This window comes from Panthera pardus, unplaced genomic scaffold, assembly GCF_024362965.1.
Source record: "Panthera pardus isolate Hobbes unplaced genomic scaffold, ASM2436296v1 HiC_scaffold_22, whole genome shotgun sequence".
In the NCBI taxonomy this organism is placed as follows: domain Eukaryota; kingdom Metazoa; phylum Chordata; class Mammalia; order Carnivora; family Felidae; genus Panthera; species Panthera pardus.
In genome coordinates this window covers 29,181,501-29,201,235 of record NW_026526788.1, presented here as the reverse complement: position 1 = coordinate 29,201,235, position 19,735 = coordinate 29,181,501, and the positions used below count along the sequence as shown (strand labels likewise).

The 19,735-nt window shown below is 36.8% G+C and overlaps 1 protein-coding gene across 1 annotated transcript in view; it reads left to right on the top strand.

Annotated features, from left to right (window-relative positions):
• Nucleotides 1-19,735, top strand: part of SLC25A16 (solute carrier family 25 member 16) — a 52,401-nt gene that overhangs the window by 13,264 nt on the left and 19,402 nt on the right. The window contains exons 3-4 of the mRNA XM_019444353.2: nt 3,229-3,362; nt 4,695-4,758. Of these exons, the coding sequence (XP_019299898.1) occupies nt 3,229-3,362; nt 4,695-4,758 (198 nt within the window). The remainder of the gene's footprint in view (nt 1-3,228; nt 3,363-4,694; nt 4,759-19,735) is intronic.

Here is a 19,735-nt window from a genome sequence, read left to right as displayed (position 1 = left end):
TTTGACTTCTTTGCCAATTTTGATGTCTTTTATTTCATTTTGTTTTCTGATTGCTGATACTAGGACTTCCAACACTATGTTAAACAACAGTGGTGAGAGTGGACATCCCTGTCGTGTTCCTGATCTTAGGGGGAAAGCTCTCAGTTTTTTCCCATTGAGGATGATATTAGCTGTGGGCTTTTCATAAATGGCTTTTATAATGCTTAAGTATGTTCTTTCTATCCTGACTTTCTTGAGGGTTTTTATTAAGAAAGCATACTGCCAAATGCTTTTTCTGTATCTATTGACAGGATCATATGGTTCTTACCTTTCTTTTATTAATGTTATGTATCACATTGGTTGATTTGCAAATATTGAACCAGCCCTGCAGCCCAGGAGTGAATCCCACTTGATCATGGTGAATAATTCTTTTTATATGTTGTTGAATTTGATTTGCTAGTATCTTGTTGAGAATGTTTGCATCCATGTTCATCGGGGATATTGGCCTGTAATTCTCCTTTTTTGTGGGATCTTTGTCTGGTTTAGGAGTGAAGGTAATGCTGGCTTCATAGAATGAGTCCGGAAGTTTTCCTTCTATTTCTATTTTTTGAGACAGCTTGAGAAGGATAACTATTAACTCTGTTTTAAACGTCTGGTAGAATTCCCCTGGGAAGTCATCTGGCCCAAGACTCTTATTTGTTGGGAGATTTTTGATAACTGATTCAATTCTTCACTAGTTATGGGTCTATTCAAATTTTCTGTTTCTTCCTGTTTGAGTTTTGGTAATGTGTGAGTGTCTAGGAATTTGTCCATTTCTTCCAGGTTGTCCAGTTTGTTGGCATACAATTTTTCATAGTATTCTCTGATAATTGTTATTTATTTATTTATTTATTTATTTATAAAAAATAAAAATAGGTAGATGAGTCATAATAGGATTCTTTAAAAATTTTTACTTTTAATTTCGTTGCTTTTAAAATTTTTATTTTTAGTTTTTTGAATGTGTGATGTTTTCACAAGTTTATAATTCAACATGTATAAAAACATCTTGTTCCCTCCCTTATTTCTTCCTTGGAATTAACATTTTTACCAGTTACTTCCATTTCCTTTCAGAACTAATGTATATATACACAAGCATATGCTATATTTTACGAAATGTTAGTTCCTTCTAATCCTAGCTTGATAAAATAGGTAAAGATGCAGGGAAGGATTTAAATAACACAAGCTTGATATAAAAGATACACAGAGAACTTTGTACCCCCCTACAGAGAATAGTCTTTCCAAACATGCTTGTAAATGTGTAAGAATTAGTCCATTGTTATACCATAAAGTAAAAATATGCCAAAGTAAAAATAGTACAGACTATAGGTTAAAGGAGAAAAACAACACTATAATCATCTCAGTGTATATTTAAAAGCCATTTGAAAACATACAACATTCATTCTCGCTCTTCCTTTCTCTGTTATTTTGTTTTAGGTAAGAGTTTTGTAAAAAGCATATGTTAGATATGGACTTTTAACAGAATTTGAGGATCTTTGGCTTTTAATAGTGGAATTTCTGTATTTCTGTTATTTTTTGTTTTAGGTTTTTTTTTTTGTGATCACTGATTTTTTTCACTCACCATCATAATGTTTTGTTTATTGTGTTTTCTTGTATTCCATCCTCCCCAGCAACCTCCCCCACTTTGTTTTCTGGATTTCGTTTTTTGAAATTGCTATATCTATTTCACTTCTACTAGTAGTTTCTGTTAAAATCTGTTTTAACAAAATATTTGTGGTAATTAAAGAGTTTTGAAGACTAATGTAGAAAACATATGTGGACCCACACAGAGATTCAGAAATAAACATTACTGGTACATTTGAAACCTCTACTTCTCCCTCATCAACAGCCTTCCTGTCTCCACAAGGTAGCTATTGTTCTAAATTTGATTATCCTTAAACTGTTACGAACACATTTGAAACAAATTAAACAGGGCTTAACCTTTGCCCCTTCTTTTGGCAAGAGGGCGTCTTTAACAACAATTTTTTTGGGTGTGGGGAAGTATATTTAGTTTAATATTTCATGTGTTTGGGAAGAATTTTACATGCATATTATATATTATACATATATATAGGTATATATAATATATATAATATAGAATTCTTTTTAATAAACTATTAGTTCATTTAGATATCTACTTATTAAAAAATGCTTTTAGGACATCTTTTTTTAATGTTAATAAGTACCTACAACTTTAATTTGCAGGAAGAGATCAAAGGGTTATTTGCATTCTAAAAATTCAAACTGATTTATTTTTATATTTGATCAAATTTTTGTTTGAAAAATTTGGAAAAGAACCTGAATTTATTAAATTTTTTTTTTCAACGTTTTTTATTTATTTTTGGGACAGAGAGAGACAGAGCATGAATGGGGGAGGGGCAGAGAGAGAGGGAGACACAGAATCGGAAACAGGCTCCAGGCTCCGAGCCATCGGCCCAGAGCCTGATGCGGGGCTCGAACTCACGGACCGCGCGAGATCGTGACCTGGCTGAAGTCGGACGCTTAACCGACTGCGCCACCCAGGCGCCCCAGAAAAGAACCTGAATTTAAATAGTTTAATAATACAAGGAGTGATGTGTTTATGAGAAGTCTGTACAGCAAATAGGACTAGTATTGATATTAATAGAGTAAATTATATATATATATATATATATATATATTTATATAAATGTACAGGATCAGAACTCAGGCCTTTGTTTATCACTCTTCCTAACTAAAGTGTTCTAACAATGAAAATTGCCCCCAAATTTAAATAGTTATAATAGGTAGTTTTGAAATTTTTTTCTTTTATTTAGCAGTTTCCTTATATAAACAAACCACACATGTATCTAGGTCAGTCTGGGAAACCTTCCTTCATCCTTTCAGAGTCAACCACCTGCAGTGTAATATCTGGTTGTTGAATATATTTCTGTTAGATTTTCTAAATTTCTGTAAAATAATATAATTTGTGATAATTATAATCTACTACAATTTATAGCTGTTTTTGCTATAATATGTTTTATATTTTTATATGAGGTATGTTTATGTAATTTGGACTTATATATTTTAAGTAGGTTTAACTATTAAACATAAATTACAACTCATTTAATTCCTCATGCAAAATTGTATCATGAATGATGATATAGTAATCTTTTCTGTGATTGTCATGAAAATTTGAATTTAGTTTTCTCTGTTTTAATAGTATTTTTCTTCTAAACATTTTTCTAAAAATAGGAGTATTTTCTGCATTGCGTGCTGTTCCCCAAAAGGAAGGATACCTTGGATTGTATAAAGGGAATGGTGCAATGATGATTCGAATCTTTCCCTATGGTGCAATCCAGTTTATGGCATTTGAGCATTATAAAACGGTATTTGAACTTTTATCTTGTTTTCCTTTTGTGTTTGAATATCATACTTAGTTGACAGGCATTTGCTTTGGCCTTTAAAGTTACTTTGGATGAATGGGTAAAGTAATGCCTTTTTGAAGGAAGAAGACTTGTGATAGTTTAAATTTTTTTTTTTAATGTTTACTTATTTTTGAGAGAGAGAGACAGAGCATAAGTGGGGGAGGAGCAAGAGAGAGAGGGAGACACAGAATCAGAAGCAGGCTCCAGGCTCTGAGCTGTCAGCACAGAGCCCCATGTGGGGCTCGAACCCATGAACAGTGAGATCATGACCTGAGCCAAAGTCAGACGCTTAACTGACTAAGCCACCCAGGCTCCCCTAAATTTTTAAATGTAACTTGGTTTTGGAGTTATCTCTAGTCCAGCATTGTTAGTCATTTAAAAAAAATTTTTTTTTAATGTTTTATTTATTTTTGAGACAGAGAGAGAGCATGAGCAAGGGAGAGGCAGAGAGAGAGCGAGCCACAGAATCCGAAGCAGGCTCCAGGCTCTGAGCTGTCAGCACAGAGCCCAACGCAGGGCTCAAACTCAGGAACCGTGAGATCATGACCTGAGCCGAAGTCAGACGCTCAACTTACTGAGCCACCCAGGCGCCCCAGTTGTTAGTCATTTTTGAGCAAATTGTTTATGTATACATTTACGAAGAAGAGCCAAAATATACTTCAAATAGGTAATAATAAATACAGAAAATATTAATAGCTTTTTAATGTGCTTTTTGTTTCTCAGTTATAGGAAAGGAACATTGTAGCTTTGGATTTCTTACAAATAAAATAGTGAAATCATATTGTGAAAGTCTGTTTTTGAGTAATGCAATCAATTAACAACTTTTCCCATTCTACTCATTGATTGACGTTCTCTTTTCTGTGCGAGTGAAAGTGACACAGAATGGTTAAGTATGCTAAATTTCATAGGGTGTCTTAAAAGGAAAAGTAAGCAATAGAGATGAGAACAACATTCCAAGCTAATCAGTCAGAATTGGTGTCATCAGTATGTCAAGACTTCATTGTAGTGGCATTTTATTTGTACTACTGCCACTCACACTTTAAGTATATGTGGTCATGAATGTGCAATATAGTATATTTGACAATTCTAAGTTAGATTGTAAAAGAGCAGAATTGGCATAAAAGCTACATAGGAAATACCTGACCTTATGATGTGTTACAATTGTGGTCACTTCATTTACTAATTTTCTTTTTACTAGTTGTGTAACTCTTTTTTGAAATTTCTTCATTATTAAACAGTGAAATGAGAAGTATTTTTAAAATATTCCATTTAATTTGGTATTTTGGTTTCTAGGTAATTACTACAAAACTGGGAGTTTCTGGTCATGTGCACAGATTAATGGCTGGATCCATGGCAGGTAAGAGGAGTGGGTATATTTCATTTCTGACAAATTAATTTTCTACTAAAATACTTAATTTGGTTTAGATAATATTATGACATTGATTAAGTAACATAAATTTTTCATCTTCCTACACTCAGTTATATAAGAAATCATTAATATCCCAACTCAAAAAAAAAGTATTTTACAGTAGGAGAAGGTAAGGAATGGTCTAAATGTACAATTATGAATAACATATATTCCCTTTAACAATTCTACTTCTGGAAATTGTTTTTTTCTTTCAAATATTTTTTTTAAATGTTAGAAAAAACAAGAGGCCACTGTGTCTTTATAAAGAAACAAACATTTGAGGGGCGCCCGGCTCAGGTCATGATCTCACGGTTTGTGAGTTCAAGCCCCGCGTCGGGCTCTGTGCTGCCAGCTCAGAGCCTGGAGCCTGCTTCTGATTCTGTGTCTCCCTCTCTCTCTGACCCTCCCCCACTCATGCTCTGTCTCTCTCTGCCTCAGAAATAAATAAACATTAAAAAAAATAAAAAAATAAAAAAAGAAACAAACATTTGAATGCCTGGGTGGCTCAGTCGGTTAAGTGTCTGACTTTGGCTCGGGTCATGATCTCACCGTTCGTGGGTTTGTGTCCTGCATCAGGCTCTGTGCTGTTAGCTCAGGGCCTGGATCCTGCTTTAGATTCTGTCTCTCCCTCTCTCTCTCTGCCCCTCCCCTGTTTGCACTCTGTCTCTGGCTCTCAAAAATATTGGGGTGCCTGGGTGGCTCAGTCGGTTGGGCGTCCGACTTCGGCTCAGGTCACGATCTTGTGGTTCACGAGTTCAAGCCCCTGTGTCGCACTCTGTGCTGACAGCTCAGAGCCTGGAGACTGCTTTGGATTCTGTGTCTCCCTCTCTGCCCCTTCCCTGCTCATGCTCTGTCTCTCTCTGCTTCTCAAAGATGAATAAACGTTAAAAAAAAATTTTTTTTAATGAATAAACGTTAAAAAAAATTAAAAATATTATAATGACTATAATAATACAAACTCTTATACAGTGCAATACTTCCACTCCCTAAAAACAATCACTAATCACTATTAGCTGTTTCTTATGTATGCTTTTTTTTTTTTAAGTTTATTTATTTATTTTGAGAGAGAGAGAGCACAAATGGTAGGGCCAGAGAGAGAGAATCCCAAACAGGCTGCACACTGTTAGCACAGAGCTTGACGTGGGGCTTGAACCCACAAACCAAGAGATCATGACCTGAGCTGAAATTGAGAGTCATACACTTAACTGACTGAGCCACGCAGGTGCCCCATATGCTTTTTCCAGTACTATTCTATAAGATTGGAACCTTTCTTTTACCGTTATTGCGAGACTGTTTTCTATATCAATACATAGATCTTTCTTATTTTTTTTAAACGACCTGTGTTATATTCTAATGAATGAATGTACCATGCTTTTTCTTTTTTAAGTTTTTGTTTATTTATTTTGAGAGAGAGGGAGAGAACAAGTGGGGGAAGGACAGAGAAAGGGAGAGAGAGAGAGAATCCCAAGTAGGCTCCGCACTGCCTGGGGGAAGGACAGAGAAAGGGAGAGAGAGAGAGAATCCCAAGTAGGCTCCGCACTGCCATGTGGGTCCCAAACACACGAACTGAGAGATCACTACCTGAGCTGAAATCAAGAGTTGGATGCTTAACCAGCTGAGCCATCCAGGTACCCCTGAATATATCATGCTTTATTTTTTTTTAAATTTTTTTTTTTTTCAACGTTTTTATTTATTTTTGGGACAGAGAGAGACAGAGCATGAACGGGGGAGGGGCAGAGAGAGAGGGAGACACAGAATCGGAAACAGGCTCCAGGCTCCGAGCCATTAGCCCAGAGCCCGACGCGGGGCTCGAACTCACGGACCGCGAGATCGTGACCTGGCTGAAGTCGGACGCTTAACCGACTGCGCCACCCAGGTGCCCCTATCATGCTTTATTTAATCCAGTCCCCTATTGATTGGTCTTTGGAATATTTTCAGTTTTTGTTTCACAAATAACCATTATACTTGTATTATTATATCTGTAGAATAAATTTTGAGAAGGAAAATTACTTTATCAAAGGGTATGTGTATTTAAATTTTGATAAGCATTGTCAAACTGATCTTCATAATGCTTTTAATGGCTTTTCCTCCTACTATACCATACCAACAGTGGGTCTTATTAGATTTTTAATATTTGGCAATTATTATTATTATTTTTAATGTTTATTTATTCTTGTCAGAGAGACAGTGTGAGGGGGGGAGGGGCAGAGAGAGAGGGAGACACAGAATCCGAAGCAGGCTCTAGACTCTGAGCTGTCAGCAAAGAGCCCAATGCGGGGCTCAAACCCACGAACCATGAGACATGACCTGAGCTGAAGTTAGACACTTAACCAACTGAGCCACGCAGGCGCCCCGATATTTGGCAATTAATTATGAGTAAGGCTGATCAGCTTTCCAATGTTTATTGACCATTCGTATTTCTTTTACTTGCAACCTGAGTTGTTTCTATTTTTTAAATATTTGTTTTTGCTTAAAACAACTAGGAAAAATTATGTTTATAAGTTTGGGAATTAGGACATTATTTTTTTTTCTGTCAAGTATTGCTAATAGTTTATTTCTCGGTTTTAGATTTGTCTTTTAACCTTATTTGTGATTTTTTTAAGAAAAATCATCTACTTCTGAAACCAATATTGCACTGTATGTTAACCAACTAAATTTTAAATAGAAATTGTTATTATTATTATTGTTGTTATTATTATTATTATTATTATTATGAGAGAGAGAGAATGTGTGCATCAGCAAGGGAGGGGTGGGCTGGGAGGTAGAGAGGATCTGAAGCAGGCTCTGTGCTAACAGCAGAAAAAGCTCCATGTAGGGCTTGAACCCACAAACTGCAAGATCATTACTGGAGCTGAAGTCAGACACTTAACCAACTCAGCCACCCAGGGGCCCCTAAATAGAAATTATTAAAAAGAGGGAGAGAGAGAGAGAGAGAAATAAAGTACAATGTAAAAACAACAACAAAAAAGAATAATCCTCCACAATTCTGTCTTACACATACACACAAATATACATACCCCACACACCCATAAGTAATTTTACATGCCAGTTGGTTAGTCTTTTCCTCTTTGGCTTCAAAAATTTTTGTGGTGTTTAGAAATGCCTTCTCTATTCTAAGATAAAAACATTTGATCATGTTTTCTACTAAAATGTTTTTTATATTGATGATTTTTATGTTGATTTTTTTCATATTTTATTTATTTATTTTAAGGCACTGACAACTTTTTTTTTAAGTTTATTTATTTTGAGAGAGACAGCACATACATGAATGCGTGTGTGTGTGAGCAGGGGAGGGGCAGAGACAGAGCAAGAGAAGGAATCCCAAGTAGGCTCCATGCTCAGTGCAGAGCCTGACTTGGGGCTCTATCTCATGACCATGTGATCATGACCAGAGCCGAAATCAAGAGTCCGATGCTTAACTGACTGAGCCACTCAGTCATCCCTAGTGTTTGTTTTTATGTAAAAAATGAAGTAAGGATTAAATAAAAATTTTTTCCAAATGACTAGCTACTTATGCCAACATTATTTACTTAATAACATGCTTTTTTCTGATTTTAAGCCCCATCTGTATCATATACTAAATTCAGTGATTTTATTTAAGAGAGGAAGTAAAGATGTATACAGTGATATTTAACAACAGATGTTCACTGCAGTTTTATCATACCAAGTTATTTTTTTATTTTTTAATTAAAACACATTTTTTAAATTATTTTTTTAACATTTTATTTATTTTTGAGATAGGGAGAGACAGAGCATGAACAGGGGAGGGTCAGAGAGAGGGAGACACAAAATCTGAAATAGGCTCCAGGCTCTGAGCTGTCAGCACAGAGCCCGACGCGGGGCTCGAACTCACAGACCGTGAGATCATGACCTGAGCTGAAGTCGGCCGCCTAACCGACTGAGCCATCCAGGCACCCCTAAAACACATTTTTAATGTTCATTTATTTTTGAGAGAGAGAGAGACAGAGAGACAGAGACAGAACGCAAGTGGGGGAGGGGCAGAGAAGGAAGGAGACCCAGAATCTGAAGCAGGCTGCAGGCTCTGGGCTGTCCGCACAGAGCCCGATCCAGGGCCTGAACCTATGACCATGAGATCATGATCTGAGCTGAAGTCCAACGTTTAACCGACTGAGCCACCCAGGCACCCCTCAACAGTTATTTAAATATGTAGCTATAAAAGAGTGGTAAAAAAAATTCCACATATCAGAATATCTAAAGCCCTTGAGATCTGCATATGTGGTATGATGTGGAGAGGAATGGGGACAGATGTGTTGAGCATGTAGGCCTCAAAAGACAACAAAAATCTGGATAGCTGTTGGAGACACTATGACTATAGATAATCATCTATCTTCCTGGTTGGGACGACAGGCTTGCTCTTGGATGACAGGTCTCAGGGACTTTCCAGGTAGAATATCACACTCTGAAACCAAGGACACTCAGCCTTACCTTTCCACCTAGATATATAGTCTTTTTTTTATGGTTCTGCCTTATCCAGTGTTTATTTAGCTCTTTTTAAAAAAAATGTTTATTTATTTTTGAGAGAGAGAGGGAGAGACAGATTCCGAAGCAGGAGGCTCTGAGCTGTCAGCACAGAGCCTGATACAAGGCTCCAACCCACAAACCATGAGATCATGACCCGAGCTAAAGTGGGACGCTTAACTGACTTGAACCACCCCGGCACCTCTGTTTAGCTCTTCTTGACTCCTGGTTGGCTGATCCAATTTCAATAAGTAGTAAAAATGATCAGGAGTAATATTCAAAATATTTAGCAACACAACTATAGAGGTACTAATAAATAGCACAGGTTGTGAAAGCCTCCAATTAACTTGTTAGTGTCTGTAGCATGAGATAGCATGTGGTAGTAGTGGTGGTGGGAGTTCTGGTGGGTTAAGAGGGGTACCAGAGCCATGGTAGGGATCTTAGGGAGTTGGAGCAACAGCTGTTTGCCAACTGGTATCGAAATATTTCAGTATGTTACACTGGTATGACAGTGCTGGTTAGCTAACATTAGCTAGCAAGTATTGATTATTTGCTATGTACCATATATAGACCTGAGCACTTGACATGTAATCCTCAGGCACTTAATATGTAGTTTACAGAAAAATACTATGTGGAAAATGCCATGATTATCTTCATTTTTATAGAAAAGAAATTTTAGTAAAGATTCCAGATTATAAAATGTATGATTTTGTACATTACTGTTTAAATTTTCTTTTAGGCAGTTCTTTCTGCCCATGGTTCCCATCCCTGTGCTGTAATAAAAACACCTAAAATAAAAATAGGTAATAAATGAATGAATGAATGAATGAATGAATGAATGAATAAATTTTCTGTCTTTTAAATTAAAAAAATTTTTTAATGCTTATTTATTTCTTAGAGCGGGAGAGAGAGAGAGAGAGCACAAGCAGGGGAGGGGCAGAGAGAGAGGGAGACAGAGGATCCAAAGCAGGCTCTGTGCTGATGCAGAGACATCAATTCACAAACTGTGAGATCATGACCTGAGCCTAAGTTGGACACTTAACTGACTGAGCCACCCAGGCACCCCACTGTCTTTTAATATTTAATTTTTTCATTTTAATGTTTAGTTATATTTGAGAGAGAGGCAGATTGTGAATGGAGGAGGGGCAGGGAGAGAGCTGTCAGTCCAGAGCCTGACATGGGGCTCAAACTTAGGAACTGTGGGATCATGACCTCAGCCAAAGTCAGGTGCTTAACCAACTGAGCCACCCAGGCGCCCTGTATCTTTTAAATTTAACCTTACAGGGCCGCCTGGTTAAGCCTCCGACTTCGGCTCAGGTCATGATCTCGTGGTCCATGAGTTCGAGCCTCGTGTCAGGCTCTGTGCTGACAGCTCAAAGCCTGGAGCCTGCTTCAGATTCTGTGTGTCCCTCTCTCTCTATCCCTTGCCCGCTCACACTCTGTCTCTGTCTCTGTCTGTCTCTGTCTCTCTCACAAAAACAAACATTAAGCGGCACCTGGGTGGCTCAGTTGGTTGGGCGTCCGACTTCGGCTCAGGTCATGGTCTAGTGGTTTGTGAGTTCAAGCCCCACGTCAGGGTCTGTGCTGACAGCTCAGAGCCTGGAGCCTGCTTCAGATTCTGTGCTTCCCCCTCTCTCTGCCCCTCCCCTGCTCACGCTCTGTGTCTCTCTGTCTCTCAATGATAAATAAGCGTTAAAAATTTTAAAATAAATAAATAATCATTAAAATAAATAAATAAATTTAACTTTACAAATGACTGATCAAAATCCTTTCTTTGAAGGTTATAAGAAAGATTAAGTTGGATTGTGAACATGTGTTAAATCATGGAGACTTTATTTCCTTTTCACAGCACTTGGTATTATTGAACAGCATTATTCATTCAAATGCTATTTCTAGTTTCATTTTTCTGAAATGAAAGACATGTTAACATCTAGTTTTCAGTACATATTAGAAAATAATAATAACCATAGGAACTTTAATTTAAAATTTTTTTTTAAGTTTATTTACTTCAAGAGAGACAGAGACAACTGAGCAGGGGAGTGGCAAAGAGAGCGGGAGAGAGAGAGAGAATCCCAAGTAGACTCCACACTGTCAGTGCAGGGCCCTACTCTGGGCTCCAAGTCATGAAACCACGACATCATGACCTGAGCAGAAACCTAAGAGTCGGACACTTAACCAACTGAGCCACCCAGGTGCCCCATAAATTTTAAGTTTTAAAGAAAAAAGTTTTTAAAAATTCTAGCAATTACAGATAAGACTAGTGCCTCCATTATTCAGTATTTCTATTTTTATTACCATGTTTAAGTATTATAATTTACATTTTGCTCCTATGATTATAAATCATTGAAATGAGTGTTCTAGTTAATTTTATTTATATTAGGTATCTTTGCTCCTGTACCTTAGGTGGCCTTTGAAACTATGTTTGGAAATTTCTATATCTGCCAAAATAAAAACTGGTGTGTTTTTCACAGTCATTTCAACAGAGCTTATTTTAAAGTTTTTCTGAATTTCAAACTTTTCCCTCATCCTATAACTACAATCCAGTACATGTGGAACCTCAGTCAGCCAGAAAAAGGGAAAACTAGTGACTGAGAATCAAGGTTTGTATATTTACGGAGGTCTTCCTCTTCTTTCCTTCTGTTTCAATTGTTTGAAATCAGTCTTGTTCTGACAGTTCTTATGGAATGAACAGTGAAAGGAAAAAGAGAGAAGAGTTAGAAACTAGAAGTGATAAGCTGAGTTTTGCTTGCTTATCTCAAGCTTTGCTTGCTCTGGTCTACTCCACTTTGGTGTTTTGGCTCAAGGCTGGGAGGTCAAATGTACTGAATGCTTCCTGGATCCTGGCTGGCCTCCATTATATTACATTGACCATGGGCAGATCATTTAAGCCTTCTGTAATTCACTCTTCATTTGTTAAAGTGGAGTTTGTGTTTGCCCCACTCCCTCTCTTTCTGAGTTGTTCTGAAAGTCAAAGAACTGCTATGAAAATATTCTGAAAGATCTGAGGTCCTCCTTAAATATGAGGGAATATTATTAAACCTTCCATGCCAGCTCAAGAGACTTATTACATGCTCTTGAGCCAGCCACCTAAATTCCTTATTCCTCTTTCTGTCTCATTTGTAACACAGGGAAAATTTTAGTTTAAATAAAGGTGATATTGGGGGCATTCACTTTCCAATGCCCCCCTCTGTAAAGAGAACTCTCATACTATTCTTACTTTCTGATATTATACTCTAATAAACTTTTGCCTGCTGCTCAAAAAATAAACGAATAAACAAACAAATAAAGGTGATATTAAAAATATTTAACAATCAGTATAGCATGTGTAGCAACCAAGCAGGTTAGGCTGGATGTCAGCAGTGAGAATGGCTTTACGGTGCTATTATTAGATTATTATCAGAACAGGTTGATTGTTAGAACAAACTGCTCTTTTGAGACTCTCAAAGAGGCATAGAGGCACATTTCCCAGAGAATTTAATATTTAAAAGAGAATGCTATTCTCCCTTGAGCCCTGATCCAGAATCTAGATGCAATAAGCTTCCTATATTTTTGGAGAAATTACTCTTCTGAGCTAGTAGTATAACTCTTGATTTCAGAACTTACTTTCTTTAGTTAATAGATTTGAGGCCTGATTTGAATGTGGGATGGGCATGATGTTCAGATCTCTGCTCTCTAGCCCTTTGGCTCTTTGACTTAATGTCATGCAGTTATTGAAACATCTGATTTCCACATGAAACTACTATACTGAAGGCATCCAGTCACACACAGTTATTCTTTTGAGTAATAATGATTTCAAGTGTGGCTCCTGAATGTCATATTTGAATTAGAGGTTGCACATAACTGTAGACGGGTTATTAGTTCTTTACAGTTGATATTTTTTTAATCATCAGGCTTGATGTAGTGATGTGGTTCCAAAAGACAGGATATAGTAGAATTGAACTTTCTTGGATATCTACTCTAGACCAATTTCCTTAGCTTTCCAGCTTATCTTTTGTATCTATGATGCATGGAGCCCTTCATTTGTCTAAAGTGTTTATTTCGAATGCATTTGTTTTTTTCATTGAACTTTAATCTCTTTGGATGTGTACATGAAGTCTGGATGCTGCTCCTACATGTAGCCTCAGATGGAAAGGAAGGTAGTGAGTGAGGAGGGAAGCCATCTCTGAAAACTGAAATCTACTTACATATTCATTGAGAAGTTGGAGAGGAAGGAGTTTAATTGATGACGGCTTGGATATGCTCCTTTGCTTCAACCCTGTATTATCCAATTTCTAATACCTATTCTGTTCTTTGTAACTGGGGTACAAGAGCACCTGGCTCTAGGGGTCCCAAGCAGACCAGGTTTGGCCACTCCCCACTGACAAAATCCAAAGGCAGAGACTGAGTGGTAGTGAAATAAAATGAAATTTGTTTCAGTGAGGCCAACACCTGGAAGACAGTAGACTAATGTCTCAAAGACTGTCTCTAAAGTGCCGAAAATACTTCTAGGTTTATATAAGGAAAATGTGGGACAAAGGTCGGTGGACAGTAAAGGTCAGGTCAACCATTGTCTTGGTGTCATTCACACAGGGTCCTGTTGGCATCTAGCAGTCATCGTTGCTTGAGGGGGTAGTTTCAGTTCCCATCAAGGATGCTTGCTGGTCTTTTGCCTGAGTTAAGAGATAAGTTGGAAAGACAAACTTAAGCAATTAGAAAGTATAAATGAGGTCAAAATGGAGGCAGTTGAAGTCCTCCTTCATCTTCCTTCTACTGCCTCCTCCTTGTACAGTGTTACTTCCTCTGGTAGGAAGTTCTTTATGCTTCTTGCTGGAGCAGAATAAAAAATTCATATTTTCCATATTTTCAGAATATGATCTCCAAAGTTTTAATGACCAAGGATCTGTCTTTGGTATCGTGGTTACAAATCGAATTTGCAATCAGAGGATTTTTGTTTTTTATACAGTGATTATGAGGTAGTGTTGAGCTCTTTGAAGCTTTGCAAATCAGCAAAATCTAATTGCTGACTAAAGTATGTCCTTGGTTTACCACAATTCCTGGATTCTAGACTATAGAGATAATAATAAGATTAGCATTTAGGGAAGAAACAGTCTTAGTTTGGATTCATCATTAAGTCCTCAGTTTCTTGATTAAGGGAGAAAAAGAGAAGTTTGCACATAAACAAGGATTGCAAACATGTCTCAACTTGATTGAGTCTCATTGCTTCCTGGTAGGTGAAGATACACTGCTCTCTGTATTAGATTGTGGTTGTAAAGTGGGGGAATAAGAAAACTATCACACTACTATTTGAAGTAGGTATTTTCTGATTTCCCTTATTTGCCCTTGGAGGACTTTTTTGACCTCTCTGTAAAGCAGGGCTAGTTAGAATAGTAAGGAAGAGATATGTGATTATAGAAAAAAGGCCAGAACGGGAGACATTAGGTTTATGAATTGAAAATCCCAGTCACCATTTGGATATATATGTCAGTCTGATTACTAGCAGTCAAGTTCCCACTCAGTTGCATATTCTTCTTCAGTAATCTTCTGATGTTCTTTTTTCTTTTTCTTATTTTTTTGTACTGTTCTTTTTTGATTTTTTTTCTTTTTATTTGAAGTCTTGAAGTGCAGGAAGAGATTGAGAATGGAGGAATTTGGGTCAAAAGAGGAGACAAATGATTTGGTTCACAAAAGAAAAGGTCAAAAAACGAATGGCTTGAAAAAGAACGTATTGGGAGAGTAATAATAGCTAACACTTAGATATAATATTTACTATATGTTGAGAATTATTTTAAGCATTTACATATATTAACTCACTTAAACTTCATAAAACCCTGATTTGGGTAATGACTTATTATGATGTCCATTTTATAGATTCTGAAGCTGACACCCAGGTTAAGTAAGTTGCTCAAGATCACACAGCCAGTTAGTGGTAGAACCTGATTTGAATGCAAGCAGTCTCACTCTTGGGTCCATACTCATAAGTTCTTTTGACCATTTGATCAATTTTGATCACTACAGTCAAAATTAGTCAGAAATAAATAATATAAAAATAAATTAGCTGAAATGAGAAAAGTTCAAGCCAAGAAAATCTAGTGCTGGATTACTTGACAGGTAGACTATATACATGCCTAAGTCTCCGGCAAAGCAGGGACATTTGGTATTTTTAAAAAGCACTGATGTCATCATGAGGAAAATCAGAACTTAGATGTCCTCAAACTTATTTTACAGTGCAATATTATTTTTAGCTTCAACAATGCAAGACATAATAATCTTTTCTGCAGTTAGGGTTTGTAGAAATCTACATCTAGCTCTGTGAGAGGGCTTTATACTTTTATATTTAGAGTGAAGGGTAAAATATGATTATCAGAGGAATATTTCTTACTCCTCTTCATTCCAAAAGTAAGTAAACATTTAAAGTCATAAAGGAGTTTTCAAGATTTACAGAGTACAAAATTATTAAGAATCCTCCGCTTATATTTCAGGGTTTAAAATTATATTGAAATCATTAAGTTGCTTTTAAGAATATTAAAAACCAGCAACAAACCTTGGTGATTTTTGTATCCTTATGTTAAGTAACAAAATTCAACTGAAAAAATTTGAGGATCATGTTGGCTTTATTCAACAATTCTTGCATTGGGTAGCATCCCATCTAGTAAGTAGAAAGGAGCTCTGAGGAGGTGTACAAAATGGAAGGCTTCTACAGGCAGAAGGGGAACGGGATAAAGAAATAGTGGACGGGGCGCCTGGGTGGCGCAGTCGGTTGAGCGTCCGACTTCAGCCAGGTCACGATCTCACGGTCCGTGAGTTCGAGCCCCGCGTCAGGCTCTGGGCTGATGGCTCGGAGCCTGGAGCCTGTTTCCGATTCTGTGTCTCCCTCTCTCTCTGCCCCTCCCCCGTTCATGCTTTGTCTCTCTCTGTCCCAAAAATAAATAAAAAACGTTGAAAAAAAAAAAATTAAAAAAAAAAATTAAAAAAAAAAAAAAAGAAAGAAATAGTGGGCACATTCCTGGAGAAGGTTGAAACTGCAGTTAGTTTAAGTATTAAGACCTGGTTTGGTGACATGGACTTAGCACAAGTGGCTCCATTTTGGGCCTTCTTTTTTGTTTTTAAATCTGCTATTTCCTTAAAAAATTTTTTTCTTAATGTTTATTTATCTTTAAGAGAGAGTGCAAACAGAGGAAGGGCAGAGAGACAGGGAGACACAGAATTCAAAGCAGGCTCCAGGCTCTGAGCTGTCAGCACAGAGCCCAATGCAGGGCTTGAACCCACAGATTGGGAGATCATGACCTGAGCCAAAGTCAGCCACCTAGGTGCCCTATAAATCTGTTATTTCTTTTTAACATTTGTTAACAGATTTGTTTTTCTTTAGGAAGATTTGATTGATTGTTCAAATTTAAAAGAAACATACCATATAAAAGTATGGTAAAATAAACTGGCTAAAAAAAATTGTGAAACTAGATAATGAGTTTAGCCTTCCAATAATCATTGGCATCATTTTTTGCCGTTCTCTTATGTGCAATTAGGTTATGCCAGTTCCTGTCTGACTCATAGTCTTGCAACTTTTAGGCTGATGCCCTGTTTACCTTTTACAGATTTCTGAATATACTCATTTTTTTTTTTACCAAATCATCATTTTGCCACTTTGTTAATTCAGTTATTTTATGTTAAGCCACCCAAAGCCAGTAAGGAGACAACTAAAAGATTTGGAACATTGTGAGAAGGAAAGAAGAAATAAATGGAGTCAGAGAGCAAATTGGAGAGGCAAGACCAAAGTGATACTGATTAGGGAAGAGGAAAAAAAAGTTGTAAAAATTAATAGAAGTGGTAAAAATAAAATGGATACTGATGAATTGGGAAAATCTTAGCAAAATCTGATGTTTAGCCAGGTTGTGTTATGTCAGCACAATCAAGCCTTAAAATGGTCAGCCCTTTGATTCTCTTCTTTGTTAAAACTTCTTAATATGAAATATACCAATAAAGATGGAACTAGTTTATAGAGAATCTCTCCTAATTTTATTTTCTAAAAATTTCCCTTGCAAAATCTTTATCACAAGCTGTAAAAAAAATTAAGCCAACTTGCAAAAACATATAGTTTTATAAATATCTGGATAATAAGGTATTTGCTGTGACTTTAATGTTACTGCCAAACCTTGTCTCAGGAACATCACCTTTGCACTATATTAATTTAGATGCAGCTTAAAAGACACCATTTAGGAAAGCCACTGCCTTGCCAGGCTTAGGTGGCTGACTTGAATAGCGATAGGTAACATATAAATATGTTACATAGTTTGAAAATGAATGGCTTGAAACAAATAGCACAGATAAAGAAGGAGCTCACAAATCAAACTGCTACAGTGGGGAATTGACAGTTCTAATCTCTGGACTGGTGGAATTTCTGAATAAAAAGTTAAGTATAGAAATTACTAAGCAAATGTTTAACAAGAAAACAAAATTACAAGAAGCAACATATGTCATGATGTGAGTCAGAAAACTTTGTTTCAAATCCTACTCTGTGATACAGAAACTATATGAATTTTGTCAAGTTACCTAACTGCTTTGAACCTCAATTTTTTCATTTGCAAAGCAGTAATAATAATATCCATCTTCTACCTGGTAGGATTGTTGGTGGTGTCTGGCATGTGAGGATTAGAGGTGGTATTTATAGAGAGCCTGGTATGGTGTGCTTGGCACATAGTGGCTACTTTTTATTGCTATGGGCAAACTAAAGAAAGGAAGGTTTAAAATATCACTTACAGCTAAACTACAGATATGGTAATCATAAATCAGCCTTTCTTGGGGCACCTGGGTAACTAGGTCTGTTAAGTGTCTCTAGATTTCTGCTCAGGTCACGATCTCAGGGTTTATGGGTTTGAGCCTTGTGTCCTAGCTGTCAGTGTGGAGCCTACTTGGGATCCTCTCTCTCCCACTTTCCCTTTTGCTCTGCCTCTCCCCTGCTTGTGCACACTCTAACTCTCTCTCAAAATAAATAAATAAGCATCCTTTCTTAATAAAAACCCTCGAGAAAGTTGGGATAGAAGGAACATACTTAATGGAAAGAGCCCAAATGTCCATTAATGGGTGAATGGATAAAGAAGATGTGGTATTTATATACAATGGAGTATTACTCGGCAATCAAAAAGAATGAAATCTTGCCATTTGCAACTACATGGATGGAACTGGAGGGTATTATGCTAAGTGAAATTAGTCAGAGAAAGACAAAAATCATATGACTTCACTCATATGAGGACTTTAAGAGACAAAACAGATGAACATAAGGGAAGGAAAACAAAAAAATTTATAAAAACAGGGAGGGGGACAAAACAAAAGAGACTCATTAGTATGGAAAACAAACAGGGTTGCTGGAGGGGTTATGGGAAGGGGGATGGGATAAGTGGGTAAGGGGCATTAAGGAATCTATTGAAATCATTGCTTCACTATATACTAACTAATTTGGATGTAAATTTTAAAAAATAAAAAATAAAGTTTAAAAATAAATTTAAAAAAAAGAAGGAACATACTTAAACATCATAAAAGCCATTTATGAAAAGCCCACAGCTAATATCATCCTCAATGGAGAAAAACTAAGAGCTTTCCCCCTGAGATCAGGAACACGACAGGGATGTCCACTCTCACCGCTGTTGTTTAACATAGTGTTGGAAGTGCTAGCATCAGCAGTCAGACAACAAAAGGAAATCAAAAGCATCAAAATTGGCAAAGATGAAGTCAAGCTTTCACTTTTGGCAGATGACATGATATTATACATGGAAAACCTGATAGATTCCATCAAAAGTCTGCTAGAACTGATAACATGAATTCAGCAAAGTCACAGGATACAAAATTAATGTACAGAAATCAGTTGCATTCTTATACACTAATAATGAAACAACAGAAAGACAAATAAAGAAACTGATCCCATTCACAATTGCACCAAGAATCATAAAATACCTGGGAATAAACCTAACCAAAGATGTAAAAGATCTGTATGCTGAAAACTATAGAACGCTTATGAAGGAAATTGAAGAAGATACAAAGAAATGGAAAAACATTCCCTGCTCATGGATTGGAAGAATAAATATTGTTAATGTCAATACTACCCAAAGCAATCTACACATTCAATGCAATCCCAATCAAAATTGCACCAGCATTCTTCTCGAAGCTAAAACAAGCAATCCTAAAATTTGTATGGAACCACAAAAGACCCTGAATAGCCAAAGTAACTTTGAAGAAGAAGACCAAAGTGGGAGGCATCACAATCCCAGACTTTAGCCTCTGCTACGAAGCTGTAATCACCAAGACAGCATGGTATTGGCACAAAAACAGACACACAGACCAATGGAATAGAATAGAGACTCCAGAATTGGACCCACAAAAGTATGGCCAGCTCATCTTTGACAAAGCAGGAAAGAATATCCAATGGAAAAAAGACAGTCTCTTTAACAAATGGTGCTGGGAGAACTGGACAGCAACATGC